We start from the raw sequence: 17702 nt of genomic DNA, 5'->3' as shown, positions 1-17702 counted from the left end.
GTAGATTTTTCCGGTAGGAATATTTTTTATTTGAATGTATTTTAGTGGCAGAAAGTTTTGAAGATAATATTTTCGCAATTCAATAGAGTATTCAAATAAAATTTCCATACGGCAAGGGTATTTTTTGTTCATTTTTTTTTGTAAGATTGATTTTTTCATCAATTAGAATTAAATAAATGAGAGTGCAAAATCACATTTATTTTTATTTTTGTGATTTTTGTACAATATCAAGAATTTTTATGTATATTAATAGATACACATTTTTTATGATTATTTTTTCATTTTTTTTTGTAAGATTGTTTTTTTCATCAATTAGAATTAAATAAATGAGAGTGCAAAATCACATTTTTTTTTATTTTTGTGTTTTTTGTACAATATCAAGAATTTTTATGTATATTAATAGATACACATTTTTTGTGATTATTTTGCAATCATCAAATATAAGATTTTTTCGTGATTTTTTTAAGTTTCCGTAGTCAGCAGCCACCACCGGGAAAGGAAAGAGAAAATGCAACACGTTAATAAACTTTTGAAGACGGTCGTTGTCATTATAACAAAAAAAAATTAAAAAAGAGACTAAACCTGTCGCATAAATGTCAGCACAGACTATAAAAAGGCAAACATTATAGGATAGTTAACAAAAAATCTATATTTAATATTCCAAATTGAAAAACCAAAAAAATAAAATAGTAAACATTATCAAAATTTACAAAAAATATAACGACCGTCTGTGTTGCATTTTCGCGAAGGTAACATAAAAATGCCTTTGGTATTTTTTCCAAATAAAAAATTGCTAATGGTGAAATGAATGAATGAAAATATGCTTAATTAATTAAGTACCATTATACTATAAAACAAAAGCAGGGCTGATATCAGACGGTTAATTTTTTATTCACTCTCACTCGGCATCTTTCACTCGAAATGAAACGTTTGAACATAAAATGAGATAATTTTATTTTAATGAGTGAATTTTCACATGAACCCTCTAATATCACCTTTAGCAAAGTTCGCTTCGCGTGACAATTTTAAATATACCACATTGACTTTAAAATTAAATTGAATAAATAACCAAAGACAATTTTATTTTTACACAAATAAAATCATTTCTTGTGTTTTCTCACGTATAATTATATTTATAAATACATCAAAACATACAGCGAACATTCAACATTGTCATGTATAATCCAAAATTGCAGTACACCTATTTTTTCTATAGTAGTTATAGTACACTCAGCCTAGCTGTAGAATTGAATGTTCAACTAAATTGTTAAGGTCAAAACACATTGCTGAGGTGCGTTTTACACAACAAAATCCAGAACAAAATCCGGCGAAAAAAAAATCTGTTAGTGGTCAAGTCAATCTGTGATGCGACAAAGTGTCATAACTCAATTTTTTTTTATCACAGATAATAATAAGTAAGGATTTGCAGAGAGTATAAATATTGTCTTTTTTGGGTTCTCCGTTTTATGTTGTCAGTATTTAACTAGGTTTAACAGTAAATAATAATTATTATTGTAAACCTATATCTGACATGTTATTATTTTTATTCACTCTAGTCCTCAAAACAAATCTAACTTAGCAAAACTAAATCAATTGTTGAGAATATATGTATGTAACAATGTAAATATTATAGCTGATTATTCGAGATTTTTATAAAATGGAAATAATAATTCTTTCTAAATATTTTAAGTTATGACACTTTGTCGTTATAAACGTAAAACTGTTTTGCTTCTTGAGCATTTATTTATTTATTTATTCGTTTTTTTACTTTTTTTTTTTACTTATCAATTAGTATCTTACTTAATTTATTACTATAATTAAATCGTTTAATAGTCACATCCAGATGTTTAAAATCGATGTTTTTATGTACCACTGATGTAAAAATATATATAAAATTTCATAGTTAAAGATACATTTTGCCTCCTATATTTTTTCTATATAAATACTATGAATGGTACTCGTAATTTCGTATAAAAAATAAGGTTGGAACTAGAACAAGGAAAATTCATATTTCAATTTAATTTTTTTACTAAAAATATATATATTTTTTGCTTTAACGGTTTGTTTGAATATGAAACTGTATATATCCTTTGTATATCAAGATTATATATTTTATATATTTGACAAAATTAAAATTTGATAGAAAAAGAATGTGTATAGTATATTTCTAATACATATCAGCTTCTGTAAATAAAGCTGTAAGAATATATTGATATGAAACAATTAGTCAATTTTTAATACTTATTACAACATGTTAACTTATAAGTTATAACTCTTAATTTGTGCATAATTTATGTAATGTTTAATAGCTTAAATTTTAGTTTGAAAAATACAAATAATTATTTGTTTTATCTTACATATTGATATGATTAATAGTACTTACGTACGTAGTGCGTTACTTTTAGTATACGCAAAACCTGAAAGTAGTTTGTTCAGGATCAGTAAGAGTAACAGAATCGATAGCAATCATTTTTACTACGGGTTATATTTGGACTAAAAAGTACTTTAAAATCCTGCAAGTTTGAACATCTAGTTGAATGACCGCATGCACCAGCTGATTCAAGCCGTCCCGTTCGCTCAAAGCTCAAAGTTGCTTGGGGTGACCATGTTTTTGCGGGACAACGACTCAACACAAAAAGCTTATAACTTCGTAAGTTTTCATCAAATATTTTTGAAATATTGTATATTTATTCTTTGTGTAAAAATATTTAACACGTGTTTCGGGTTTTGCGTATAGCTAAAACTAACGTTGTATAATAAGCTCAATATATTTATTGTATAATAGCTGTATAATAGCTCAACGGTTAGAGGAGCGGTCTGAAATCCGAAAGGTCGACGGTTCAAACCCAATCTGTTGCACTATTGTCGTACCTACTCCTAGCACAAACGTATCGCTTGGAGGGGAAAGGTTTAATCATCATATTTTTAAAAAAATATCACATTACAGTCATAAAATAAAATTGTGCATTTAATTGACACAAACCGTATTTTAGTTGTACACCAAACTTTAACTAAACTTTAGTTTATTAGTTAATCGTAAATTTAGATAGTTTTCTATAGATAACGTAGTAAAATGTGAATACAATTTTTCTTTTCCCCATTCGTTTGAATACGAATCTCTACAGCCGAGGTAAAATACAGTGAACGACAAAGCATAGAAGCACTGCATACCTACGCTCCGTTATAAATCTCTACCATAGTGGGCGGTGCATAAAATATTTATGTTATTATGTTATATATTTATAATATAAATGCTACGTTTTCAATTTGATTGTCACTAAGTAACTGTCACTTTGAGTCGGTCAATCATGGCGCAGTCAGTGTCGTATGAAACAGTCCGAACCAATCAAAAGACTGTTGCGATTTATGTTAATTTAATTAGTTGGTTACGTATTTAACAAACAAGAGTTTATCTATTTTCGAATGGCAATAGTTAAAGACGCGATTTCTATGCTTTGTCTTTCACTGGTGGTCATAACATGTGTTGAAACTTTAAAATGAAAATTACAATTTGGTTTAAGCTTAGTGTACAACGGATTTTTTATAACATACACAATATATACGTATAGTAACATATGCATAGTAACTTAACAAATTTCACAACACTTAGCACACTATAATACATTTTATTTAACTAGCAAGTAAATACATTTACTTTAATTTTAAATTTTTCTTTAAAACAGATTATTTGACTCCTAAATATTGAGGCATATGGTCAACAATTGGACATTTTAAAGTCAAAAATAAAGTTTTTCCAAACAACGTTGATAATATATTAATTTAGTTAAATCTGTTTTTTTTTTTACATTAACAATCGATCAAATCTGTACATATATTTTTTATTATCATAGCCAAAGATATTTATAAAACACCAGATTGAGAAAGCTCATATAATTGTAATTTGCAAAGTGAAGACAAATTTCTACGCTTTGCGTAGCCAACAGGCTAGGTAAATATTTTTTACGCACCTTTTGACACCTACTAGTATCATCGGTTCGCGTTGCGTGGTGAAAATGTTTCCGTTGTTTTATGTACACAAGAAATGCTATCATATGGACCCACAGATAAAAAAATAAATGCTACCAATGTTTTTGTATGAAAAATAAGAAATTATTTATTTATTTTATGGCGCCATAATAAAAAGATAATATTGAACAGAACAAGTTTAAAAAGATCACAATATTATTTATTTAATTTAGATTGCAAATATTAGTCAGTCATTTTGATTTAATTTAAATGAGTTCAAAATTTTCCATTGTAAACTGAGTTGTAAACGTCGTTTATTTAGACATATTAAGTAAATGGAATATTTTTTATAATTTTATTGTACCTAATCATTTCATTAAATTATACATTGATAATTTAATTTATAATCATATAATGTTAAGTATTAAGATTTTTCAACATCCAATTTCAATTCCTATCTAATCTAAATTAAAATACTATTTTTTTTCGAAACATCGCGTTTAAATTGGTCAAATGTTTTAAACATTTCAACGACAATAGTTTTAGGCTAATTTAAAAATAGTTAAATGCCAATTTTAGTGTAAATACATATATATTTAAAAAAAATATTAACATTATAGGAGTATATAAGAAATATTTTTGTCAATTTTTTAATAATAAAAATAGTTAGTAATTCTTATCATATTCAGATAATACAGAATTAGTTTGTTAAATAATTTTATCTTTTCATACTCAAGTCTTTGTATTTTGTTTTGAAAATTTTCAACTAAAAATAACCTCTTTAAAACTAAACTTGTCAGAACAACCTTTTCAAAGATATGACATATAAATTCGTTGGGGACCCTGAGATATCGGTATACATAATATATGTCTAAAACTATGATAATGTCTTACGATATGTAGAAAATATATGAATTGACAGTGTTACTTTGCCAAAAATATAATGCATACGTTTTGAGAAAGGGCTCGCCATATTTGCTCTTGATGTCAACTGTCCTTGTCACAGCTGAAAATCAGCGTCCTGTATCTTATGCGTGTTAACACATACGATGCAGGACATTATGCTGAGCTGTACACCCATTTGTGGTGGTGTCACAGATGAAAATGTTACATTTGTACTTTGTTTTTATCTGTGACACCAACAACAAATAAATGCACTTTCTTTTCTTTCTTTCTTTCATGTCAAAAGTACGGCTTACCCTTAGGATTAAGGAATAAACCTTACTATTATGCGTACAAAAGGAGTTCCCACGGGCCATTTTAACTTTATGTGTCAATTGTCGTGTCAAAAGTACGATTTTAGATAAGAGTTCTGTTCCTCAAAAGGAACCCTTATTCATTTGTCATCTGTCTGTCCGCCGTGTCAGTCAAGAAAACCTATAGGGTACTTCCCGTTGATCTAGAATCATGAAATTTGGCAGGTAGGTAGGTCTTAAAGCACAAGTAAACAAAAAAATCCGAAAGCCGTGATTTGTAGTTACATTACAAAAATAATGTGTTCAGAAAAAATATTATATACTAGATCACATATAGATGGCGCAGTTTATCACTAACTTGCAGTGTTCTACATAAAAGTGTTCATACCTTGTACGACGGTACGGAAGTCGGAACTCTTCGTGTGCGAGTCCGACTCGCATTTGCCGGTTTTTTTAAAGGTGAAAAAGGTGAACCATACTTTTGACATGTTGACCCACAGAGTTAAAATGGCGCGCGAGAACTCATTTTGTACGGACTATACTTACTACGTACTTTTGACATTTGACAAATAAATATGGCGATTCCTTTCTCAAAATTTAAGCACTATACTTTATGATTTTTAGGCATGTTAATAATAATACTGGTTTTATGTTGAGACCTTAGGGTGAGATCTATAGAGCACACTCTGACTTAGCTTAGACTTAAGACAGAGTTAAAACGAGACAGAGCTATATCTCTTCCATAAATCTGTCTCGTTTTAACTTAATCTTAAGTCTGAGCAAAGTCAAAGTGCGCTCTATAGATCTCAGCCTTAGAGTAAAATTTAAATAGCCTATAGATCGCGCATTAGAGAGTAATAACTCCAGGAAGGGTTATCATCATCATCATCATCTTAACCCATCACCAATACACTCTGAGCACTGGTCTCTTCTTAAAGTAATGATGTGGCCTAGGATGGAACGCGTTTACCTATAAGTTAGTTAGTTATAGTAATAGTTAAATATATTTCGAATTTCTTACAGAAATGCAAAGTTCAATTTATAATAGTATCATACGCGACATAGGTTGAGATCTATAGAGCTCACTTTGACTTTGCTCAGACTTACACCAGAATTAATACTCAAGACAGTAGAAGCTTCTTTAGATGACGATTTAGACGACATGTGCGATACATCATACACAACCTTCTGTTGTCTTTCTCTAAGCTAAATGTAGAGTATCTGCATCTTTATCTTTTTAATATTGCTAAAAGAGGACAGAACATGATTTGTACATTTAAAGACTCAAAATTTTAGAGCACGCTACAAATTTAAGCAATAAGCTCGCGACTGGCAGCTAAAGTCACGAGGTTTGACAGCTCTAAATTAAATTTAAGACTGTCAAGTTGTGTCTGTCCTTTTCAAATTTCATTTGTAAGACGAGGATGTGATCCTATTACAATGTAAAGGATTATTTAAATGATAAGCAAGCTTGGGAATGAGTTGCTTAACGACTTTGTGATAGTTCTAATAAGTTTCAATAAATTTGTAAAGTGGTGATAATAAAAAGAATACCCGGCTGAGTTTGTTGTGGGCTCTTCTCAGACCTGGGCGCGTTTGGAACCCTCGTAGCTTTAGTTTTAAGTTTGCGTTATAATTATCACCACTATATTATCTTACAAATCTAACACTATACCAGACAATCAATAAGAGTAATTTATTACCTATTTTGAATAAATCATTTGACTTTGACTTTGACTAACACTCTAAAATTTAGTTGTGCTCAGAATCACTACCAATGTCCCGTAAAGAAGCCTCTATCTTGACTATGAATTCCAGTGTTAAGACAGTTAAAACGAGACAGCGTTATATCGCCGGTATGCATCTGTCTCGTTTTAACTGAAACTTAGGTCTGAGCAAAGTCAAAGTGCGCTCTATAGATCCCAGTTTTAGACATTTGTAATGATTTACAATTTTTTCATTAAATTTCTTAACAATTAAGCCTCAATAACATTGAAATTTTCTAGATTAACTCCTAAATTATATATTTCAAACACAAATCGCCGCCATTTTCTTTTTTTACAGTTGTAGAATAGTTGTGCCGCAGCTATAAAAAAATAATACTTTTTTTAAGTCTTCAAAATTTCTTATCTTTCTTATTTTATAGGGCATTTGACAGCATATAAAATATAGGATCTATTTGGAAACCTATTTAGTAAAAAAATATTTTTTGTCTACTTTGGTTTAGTAAACGACTGTGATTGACCGAATGGTTGATGACGTCAACTGCTTGTAAACTGGTAGTCTCAACAGTAGTCAACGCTCAACAACCAAAGTTTAAGAGCAGGTGACGTCACGATGACGTATGAGGCGCCATATTGTCAGGAAAGCGTTTTCGCAGGATATATATTATATATTTAAATAATAATTTTTGTTTTCGCTTTTTCTTTCACGTAAAATGGAAAGTAAAATACACATCTAAATATAAAAAAGAAAAAGGTGCCTGATTGAGTGGTCTATCAACGCACAGCTCAAGCTACGGATCGGGCTGAAATTTGGCATGCAGATAGCTATTATGACGTAGGCATCCGCTAAGAAAGGATTTTTGAAAATTCAACCCCTAAGGGGGTGAAATAGTGGTTTGAAATTTGTGTAGCCCACGCTGACAAAGTCGCGAGCATGAGCTAGTTTTCTATAAAGTCCTTGGACAACAGTGACTAACGCATAACAGTTTTAAAAACCTGTCAAATACTCTATTAAATACATTAGGCTAGGCGAGCACGGGTGGTTATATGACCGCCGGGTCAAATAGTCACCTCGATCCTCCATACGTTCGCACCTTCGACACTCCATACACACGAACTAATTTTTTGCCCATTACTACTACCGGTACACCGGCCTGTCCGTACACGACTTATTAATACGACACCTTATATTGCTATAAAAATACTTAAAAACTAATATTGCTTAGAATTTTTTATCGGTCATGTTATAAATAAAAAATGTTCTACAGGTTTCAACTAAACTAAAATTAAGTTTAGTGCATGTTTTATTTCTTTATTGCTACTAATATCGTAAATCGAACGCAACGGATTTATGCATGACATAAAACGAGACAGGTTTATGTCTTTTGAGATAAAACAATACCAAATTATACCAACGAGACAGCTAAAATAAATCAGATTTATGCCTCTGACATACATAAATTCGTCTCGTTTCAACTCTAAGGCTGAGATCGCACTCTGATTTTGCTCAGACTTAAGACACTGTTAAAACCAGACAGCGTTATATCCACATAAATCTGTCTCATTTTATTTGAAGCTTATAAGTCTGAGCAAAGTAAAGTTCTCCAAATGTCAGCCCAAGTAAAGGCTGAATATAATCAAAGTACTCTCTATAGAACTCATCCTAAGTTACACTAAACTTAAGTTTAGTTTATCTATGTTAAACTCAAATTAAATTTGAAGACTTACTCTCAGAGTAAGAGAAATGTAAATTCAAAGTAATTTACTCTTAGCTTGCGATCTATAGACCATACTTTGATATTGCTCAGACTGACAGAGTTAAAGCGAGGCGGATTTATGTGAAAGACATAAATCTGTTTCGTTTTAACTCTAAGTAAAGTCAGAGCAAAGTTAAAGTACACTCTAACTCTCAGCCTTGAGTAAATCTAGTCCTGAAGTAGTAACAAATTTTATTTATAGACCGATCGTGAAAATACGTGTCTAAAAACGTATTTTTTTTTGTCTTGCAGTACTTTGTTTGTCAGTTTGTATGTCACTTTTTAGTTTGTTTTTATGTTTTAAAACACTACCAAAATAAATTTTTAGTCTAAATAACTTAAGTTAAATATTTTTAGACACGTATTCATATACACTAAGGGTGAGATCTATAGAGGGCACTCTGACTTAGCTTAGACTTTAGACAGAGTTAAAACGAGACAGCTATATCTCTCACATAAAACTCAATCTTAAGTCTAAGCAAAGTCAAAGTGCGCTCTATAGATCTCAGCCTCAGAGTTAGTAATACTTTACGAAAATTAAAAATAAAACCTAAACTAACTTGAGATTATTGTCAACTTATAAACAATTCGAACCGAAATAAAGGAAACATGTCAAAAAAATGAAAAGAAACGGATGTGACTATTAAAATTAAACTTATCTAAGAAAATAAAAAATACAACTAATACGCAATATAAAAAAAATAACTAAAATTTTCGAAATCTCGTTCGTTTTAAAACTCAATCATGTACCTACGAAAGAAACAACAAAAATAAAACAATAATCATAATAAAATAATACAAAATAAATAATAATAATTGCTCCCATACATCATGCTGAATTCTCTTTAGGAATTTAGAAGGCTGAGATCTCTAGGTCTTATTTTGATTTTGCTCAGACTTAAGACAGATTTGTCTCTAATATATAGTACGCGACAGATCTACAAATCAGTCTACAGGACGGCAATCGGTGAGGAAACGCCCCGCACACCCCTCGCGTGAAGCCGGTGCGGGCAAGCGCGGGTGGCGTACGGGTGTGCGCCCCCCGCCTATGAGGCGATTACCCTCATAACATCTCAACCTGTCGCGGACTATAGATTTGTCTCTTTTAAGGGTTGCGCACGTTAATAAACTCAGTTAATTGCCGTTAATAATGATTAACATTCATTAATTATCGTTATTCGATGATAATATAGTTCAATATGTTTCTTCAAAACGTTTGACATAAACTTGAGTAAGCTTTAGTTTTTTTGGGGACATCTTGAGTTTGACAGGACTTAAATAAAATTTAATGAATTACCTACTTCTTTCTTGTCTAAATATATAAAAAGAAAAGGTGACTGACTGACTGACTGATTGACTGATCTATCAAAGCACAGCTCTACTGGACGGATCGGGCTGAAATTTGGCATGCAGATAGCTATTATGACGTAGACAAAATTCAGCCCCTAAGGGGTGAAATAGGGCTTTGAAATTTGTGTAGTACACGCGAACGAAGTCACGGCTATAGGTTAGTTAGAATCCTGAGAAAAATACGTGAAATACCCATAAATTCAGCATAATATACAAGAAAATTATTTTTGAAGTGAAGCTTTTTAACGGGCGTATAAATAACTCAAACGTACAACTTTCGTCCGAAGTTATAACAAGTTAACTTTAACTATGTCTATGAGTGACGGAATGTAGTACTGCCACTTTTATAAGTGCATCAGCAAAATTCGTTTGCGCAGAAAAGCGCAACTTAACGCCGGCTAAATTCGAATGTACACCAATGAAATACAAACCTTATTGCTTGACGTTAAGATTTTAAATACAAGAACAACAGAGACTTATTAGGCTGCGATCTATAGAGCCCACCTTGACTTTGCTCAGACTTAAGATTGAGTTAAAACGAGACAGACTTCTGTGAAAGATATAGCTCTGTCTCGTTTTAACTCTATCTTAAATCTAAGCAAAGTCAGAGTGCGCTCTATAGATCTCACTCATAGAGCTATCTCGCTTCATAATTAAAACCAATAGCGGATTCATCATCATCATTATGATCAACCCATCGCCGGCTCACTACAGAGCACGGGTCTCCTCTCAGAGTGAGAAGGGTTTTGGCCATAGTCTACCACGCTGGCCATGTGCGGATTGGTAGACTTTGCGGATAGAGGATTGACTGAGATATTTTAGCGCTATTCAAAAATAAGATTTCTGCGCAGGTACATCGGCGTAACCTATAAAAGTGGTAGTACTGAAATCAACAAGCTATGCATGAAGCTTCACTTCTGCCGGGTGCTCTGGTCTGGTTTTTATTTAAATTTCATACTGACCTGCTATGCACGCTAGGCGTGTTTCTATGCGAGTCCGGCGAATGAGCGTAGGCCGGCGAACCAGACATGTACGGAGGCAGAGTAGTCACCAAAACTGGCTTCACGTAACCGTTCTTTAGCATTTCGTTCTCTGTGGATGAGTAAATTAAACTGTCAAGATTGCGATGGACAGGACTTTTACTTTATTCAGATACAAGCTAGCCCTTGACTGAAATCTCACCTGGTGGTAACTTAACCTTTGTTAATCACGATTAACTAAACTTCGGCCATTTTAAATATTATTTTCCACCACGATAATCGTTGTTAACCAACGTTAAATTTCGTTAATTACTATTAACCTAGGTTAAACTAGCATAAGTCACTTTATAATGAATGTGTCCACTAGGTTAATCCTAGTTAACCAAATAATCAAGTTTAAACCTTCATTAATCGCGATTAACCTACTTTAACTTAGCTTCAGCCAGTTTATAATGAATTTATACACCAAAGTAATCTTGGTTAACCACGATTAATCAAGGTTAACCTTCGTTAATCACGATTAACGTAAAACTTAGCATAAACCACTTTATAATAAATCTCCCCACCCATTTTACCTACGTTAACGACGTTTAACCAAATTTAACTTAGGTTAAATCCATTAAACTCACCAGGCTTGGTGTAGTATTTGGAGAACACGTCGTCTTTAGCCACATTGGGGTAGAGGAACTGCAGCTGCGTCAAATCCAGGATCCTGTCTGCTAATGAGCGCAGCATCAGGTCTCTGGAGGTGAAGGGCTGGAGACTGAAGACTTCGTTACCCTCTGTTATTAAAAACTTTTGTTATAATATACTCGCTAATGCCTGGTATGCTTTGCGCGACTCGAGCTCTTCCTATGCACCTTCACGCAAGTGCCAACAACAACTGTAGAAACTTTCAACTCAATCGGATGTACGAACCAATGAACACAAATATAGGTATGGATGGACATGGTTTTTATTATTTGTCGTTATCACGGCAATAGAAATTCAATACACTTTGAAAATTTCAAATTTCTACCTATTACGGTTCATGTCCGCTGGCAGACAGACGGACGGACTACGGAGGCTTAGAAATAGGGTCTCGTTGGTACCCTTCGGGTACAGAACCCTGATAAATGAAGTAGTACTTACCACCAGTCCAAGCGATAGTAATACCCCCAAGTTCTGAATCAGAGAAGCGGAGTAAGAAAGTCCCCGGTGGACATTTGGCCAGCATTTCTTCTGCTTGCTTCTTCTGGATGAAACCCATTATGAGGCTGTCAACAAAAGAAATCATACATCATAAATTTTTAAGCAAATCACAAAGAAGAAGAGGATATTTCAGGCACATGGTAAAGGATGGAATTTACGGGCTACAGGTGGATAAATTTTATGGGCGGGTGGAGGATCGTTTGGGATGGGTGTAAGAGGTTTTGGGATGGGTGTTGTAGTTTTGGGATGGGTGCCGAGACGTTTTGGCTCGGGTGGAGTGGTGGTTGAGTGTCTTAGGAGTTTTAGAGGATGTATGGTGGGTACCTCTCACCAGTCACAGCACAGTGTTCTCAGATAGTCCCGGGTGACCTTGACCACCATGTAGAACCACTCCCAGAACGTGAAGTTTGCGCTCCGCCAGCACATCCTTGCAGAACTGGGTCCAGCTCACTGTCATACCGTTTGGCTCCATCGTGTTAATGGGCAGACGTTGCTTCGGGATTGGTCGGAAATGTTTTGGTATTCCAGGAGAACTTTTCGGGACACGTAATAATTTTTTTGGGATACATATTATGAGAATGCTTCAGGATTATTTGGAACAGGTGGAGATGTTTTGGAGCGGGTGGAGGATAGTTTGGGATGGGTGTAAAGCGTTTTGGGATGGGTGCAAATTTTTTGGCTTGGATGGAGTGTTGATTGAGAGGGTTTTACGGACGCTAGAGGGTGTATTGTGGGTGTCACTCACCGGTCGCACCACAGCGTCCGCAGATAATCCCGGGTGACCTTGACCACCATGTAGAACCACTCCCAGAACGTGAAGTTGCGCTCTGGCAGCGCGTCCTTGCAGAACTGGGTCCAGCTCACTGTCATACCGTTTAGCTCCATCGTGTTAATTGGCAGGTTGGTCCTTGAACACAGACTTTGTTTCATTATTGGCTACTTCTTTTACAAATCTGCCATATTGAATCGAATAGAATTTTTATTGCTCATACGCGTGGCCGCCATTTTAGTGACGTCAGCACTAGACTGAAGTTTCGAGCTGATGGTATATTTTTACTTAAATATAATATGTCAAATGACGTCCATTTCGATGTTAATGAGACATGGTTCCAGCACAATAGCAATTTGGGGGACTAATACAAAGATTTGTATTTGTTTGTATACATCATAGTTTTTTGATTTATCACGCAAAATGTTGACAAAATAGGACTGTAGTACGGAACCCTCGGTGCACGGGTCTTACACGTACTTGGCCGGTTTTTTTATCTTCTGCCTCATGGTGCAGGGTGCAAACCAGGGTTGAACAAAATGACGTATTTTATGTTTTAACTAACTTATGCCCGCGACTTGGCGTGGATTAAAAAAAATTCAAATCTCTAATTTACCCCGTTAAAGGGTAGTTCTTGAAAGAATTTTCAAAAATTCTTTCAAAAACTACGTCGTGGGATGCGTCGTATTGAATTTTTTTTAAAAGAATATTAGCCATGTTAAGTGACTAATATTCCCCTTTCCTCTCCAACTAAACATCAAACTTGTACTTGGAGTAGGTACGACAATTATAGTGCAACGGGCGGGGTTTGAACCGTCGACCTATCGGTTTTCAGTCCACTCCTTTAACCGTTGAGCTATTGAGGCTCTCTGACGTCATATTACACTCAAGAGTAAAAAGAAACATTTTTACATGTTAAAGGGAAGAGGGAATCTAGATGCTAGCAGTAAATAGTTACCTAAAGATCTTTTCAGCTAAAAAGCGCAGATTATCTTCGGATAAGTCTCCTCCCGTTGCCGAACAAAATTTGATTCTCAAAGTCTCAGCCAACTGACCCCAGGTCACCTGCAAACAAAACACTTCATCATCATGATCAACCCATCACCGGCTCACTACAGAGCACGGGTCTCCTCTCAGAGTGAGAGGGGTTTGGCCATAGTCTACCACGCTGGCCATGTGCGGATTGGCAGACTTCACACACCTTTGAGAACATTATGGAGAACTCTCAGGCATGCAGGTTTCCTCACGATGTTTTCCTTCACCGTTCAAGCAAGTGATATTTAATTACATAACTCCGAAAAGTTAGAGGTGCGTGCCCGGAATCGAACCCCCGACCTCCGATTAGAAGTCGGACGTCCTAACCACTAGGCTATCACAGCTTATTATACTGTAAGATGAACGACATAAAACCTACTTAAAATATATGAAACATGATTGATGGGAGGCGACGCGATGGTTACCATGGACATAGAAATGCCATGTCAAACAAATAATATTTAATTAATTGTTGATATCTCAAGCTCCACATCTTGCTACGATTATATTATACAAAATTGCTCCTATTTGTTTTATTTATAAGAATACATATATTTATTTTATTACGATTTTGTAAAGTGGTGATAATAAAAAGAATACCCGGCTGAGTTTGTTGTGGGCTCTTCTAAGACCTGCAGGGTGATTCGCTAACGCAGTGTTCGATGATGAACATAGAGCAGAAACAAAGAGGAGATGTTGTATTAAGATTTCCCTATGAAATATCGAGTGACATTTTGCGGGGTGAGGGGTTGCGGAACGCCGCCCACTTCTCAATTTTCCATCTGCGGGTTAGTAGCAAAACTACTCGCTTAGCGACCTAACATCGATATATTGATGTCACTACATAGTTCAGCTATCTCACACTAGATGTCAATAATCTAGAACTATTTTAATAATTACGTATAAAATTACTTACAAATGAAATGTGATACCATTCATAGCATCAGAACGTCTGTCTGAATAACTTTGACACGATAAAACACAACACTTCATCCTTTTGTTCTTAAAAACGCGAAAACACACCGATAATACGAGTCTCAATATATGTGAACCTGACGAACGCAGACAGCATACTAACTAAGGCCCCGCCCACAGTGATGACGTCAGGACCTAGTTGAAAATCACAGTGCACAGTTGCTTAGGCCAACTCCTCTTTGTTTCTGCTCTATGATGATGAATGATAGCCACTGAGCTCATTTGACATTTATTTATAATCCATTGAAGGTTCTCTACGAAAAATCATTTTAGTTTCACTCGGTGAAGCAGTGATGTAGAACCAACTAATGTCAAATGAGTTCGGTGGCTATCATTCATCGTTGGGCACTGAGTTAGCGGATAGGCATGCTGGGCGCGTTTGGAACCCTCGTAGCTTACTTTGAGGAGTGAAGTGGGATCAGTATATGCTACGTTACCTTATCGGGCACAGCGAATGGCACCCGTCCGGGGGGGCTGAAAGCATTGTCCCAGGTAACGGTTGCCCAGCCGTGGGGTTCTTGGTTGCCGTGGACTATCACCACCACGGGGAGGGATAGAGTCCACACCTGAAAACATTTACGGATAAAATATAGATTTTCTTAATGATATACGGGAGCGGTGTGCAGGCTCGACCGTGCCAAAGGGAGATCTCCCACCGAGCGGTTGGTTGTGCTCGGTAGCGCCAGCTGGGCCGATTCTTTATATAATCCAGATTTCAGAAAACTTCGTTAGTGCGAGTACTGTCGGCGGTACATTTGTTCGGGACTACGTCATGAAATGTTATCGATTGAATAGTGCCATCTAGTTGCAATTGTGGCAACCGCCACATCATTCCCCTCCGATTTTACAACACACTAAACTTGCACACGAGACCTGCTACATCGACACTAAATTTAAAGAAAAAGCAAAAAGCACTTTTTAAAATTATTTCAAAAACCTGTCAGATACCGCATTAGCTTACCTGGAATACCAGTTCTCCACCACCAACGTTGAACTCCGATTGGAATAGAAGAGTGAGCTTTTCGTCCATAACACTCTCCGTCCCTTTCTTTTCGGCGCGCTTGATTTTACGCAGCTGCATATTTCTGTAGACAGTATTTTTTATTTTTTTAGGGTTCCGTACCTCAAAAGGAAAAACGGAACGCGCTCACTTTGTTGTCTGTCTGTCGGTCTGTCAAGAAACCTACAGGGTACTTCTCGTTGACCTAGAATCATGAAATTTGGCAGGTAGCTAGGTCTTATAGCTGACGTTCGGGCAAAAATCTGAAAACCGTGAATTTGTGGTTACATCACACAAAAAAACTTTTCCTACGTTATGTTATCCTGGCACATTTTGATGGTACAAATTTTTTGAATACCTCCTTCCAAACTTCTTTTATTCCCCATTATTTTAGCTTTACTTACCCCTTTCCTTAGAATTCTCCCCCCTTTATTTGTTGCCCCTTTCTCAATAAGCCGTACCCCTTCTGACCGGAAGCTAACGCTGACCTACCTGTGGTAAGCTGGTAATACAGCCGCTGTTATTCTATCATAGCATAGAATTTTAGTAGAAACTCTTCATATGTTAGGTTATCCTGGTACTTTGAGATAGAACACTATTGAATACCCCCTTCCAAACTTGTTTTATTCCCCATTATTTTAGTTTTATTTACCCCTTTCCCTAGAATCCTCCCCCTTTATTTGTTGCCCCTTTCCCACTAACCACTACCCTCTCTCACCGGAAGCTAACGCTGAGCTGCCTGTTAGTGGGCTGGTACTCCATGCAGCCGCTGTTGTTGAGGATGTCTCCACACTCCACCGGCTGCTTGCCGCGCCCGCTCTGGGTGTCACTCTTCAGCAGCAACTGAGCTTGTTGCTCTGATATTATCACCACCTGGTTAAAAACCAAACAATGTTATGTTAAGGTGAACAACAAATTCCTAGTGGAAAATTCGAACAAGCACAAGTCTGTTGTTCTTGTGTTTAAAATCTTAACGTCAAGCTATAAGGTCTGTATTTCATTGGAATATATTCGCAACCCAATAACTTGATTTAACAATAACAAAACGTGATTAGAGTATTCTGTGATCTATCAAAAGCATTTGACTGTGTATATCATAAGAGACTTGTTCACTATTGCCTGATCGCAACCCAATAACTTGAACTAACAATAACAAAACGTGATTAGAGTATTCTGTGATCTATCAAAAGGATTTGACTGTGTAAATCTGTGTATAATATCATAAGAGACTTGTTCACTATTGCCTGATCGCAACCCAATAACTTGAACTAACAATAACAAAACGTGATTAGAGTATTCTGTGATCTATCAAAAGCATTTGACTGTGTAAATCTGTGTATATCATAAGAGACTTGTTCACTATTGCCTGATCGCAACCCAATAACTTGAACTAACAATAACAAAACGTGATTAGAGTATTCTGTGATCTATCAAAAGCATTTGACTGTGTATATCATAAGAGACTTTGTTTACTATTGCCTGATCGCAACCCAATAACTTGAACTAACAATAACAAAACGTGATTAGAGTATTCTGTGATCTATCAAAAGCATTTGACTGTGTATATCATAAGAGACTTGTTCACTATTGCCTGATCGCAACCCAATAACTTGAACTAACAATAACAAAACGTGATTAGAGTATTCTGTGATCTATCAAAAGCATTTGACTGTGTAAATCTGTGTATATCATAAGAGACTTGTTCACTATTGCCTGATCGCAACCCAATAACTTGAACTAACAATAACAAAACGTGATT

General features: G+C 35.1%; 1 protein-coding gene across 8 annotated transcripts in view; it reads right to left on the bottom strand.

The window, feature by feature from the left end:
* Stat92E (Signal transducer and transcription activator Stat92E) overlaps positions 1 to 17702 on the bottom strand; it is a 37274-nt gene that overhangs the window by 5754 nt on the left and 13818 nt on the right. For 3 of the 8 annotated variants that reach the window (XM_034983202.2, XM_034983198.2, XM_069508193.1), the window contains exons 13-20: positions 16662 to 16816; positions 15905 to 16028; positions 15381 to 15509; positions 13892 to 13998; positions 12910 to 13083; positions 12105 to 12229; positions 11603 to 11755; positions 10956 to 11085 (exon numbers count right to left, since the gene is read on the bottom strand). In XM_034983202.2, the coding sequence (XP_034839093.1) occupies positions 10956 to 11085; positions 11603 to 11755; positions 12105 to 12229; positions 12910 to 13083; positions 13892 to 13998; positions 15381 to 15509; positions 15905 to 16028; positions 16662 to 16816 (1097 nt within the window). The other 5 variants (XM_034983204.2, XM_034983201.2, XR_011238363.1 and 2 more) reach the window with 4 other exon arrangements.

This window comes from Maniola hyperantus, chromosome 28 (genome assembly GCF_902806685.2).
Source record: "Maniola hyperantus chromosome 28, iAphHyp1.2, whole genome shotgun sequence".
Lineage (NCBI taxonomy): Eukaryota > Metazoa > Arthropoda > Insecta > Lepidoptera > Nymphalidae > Maniola > Maniola hyperantus.
The sequence above is the reverse complement of the archived record's forward strand: the minus strand, read 5'-3'. Positions and strand labels throughout refer to the sequence as shown.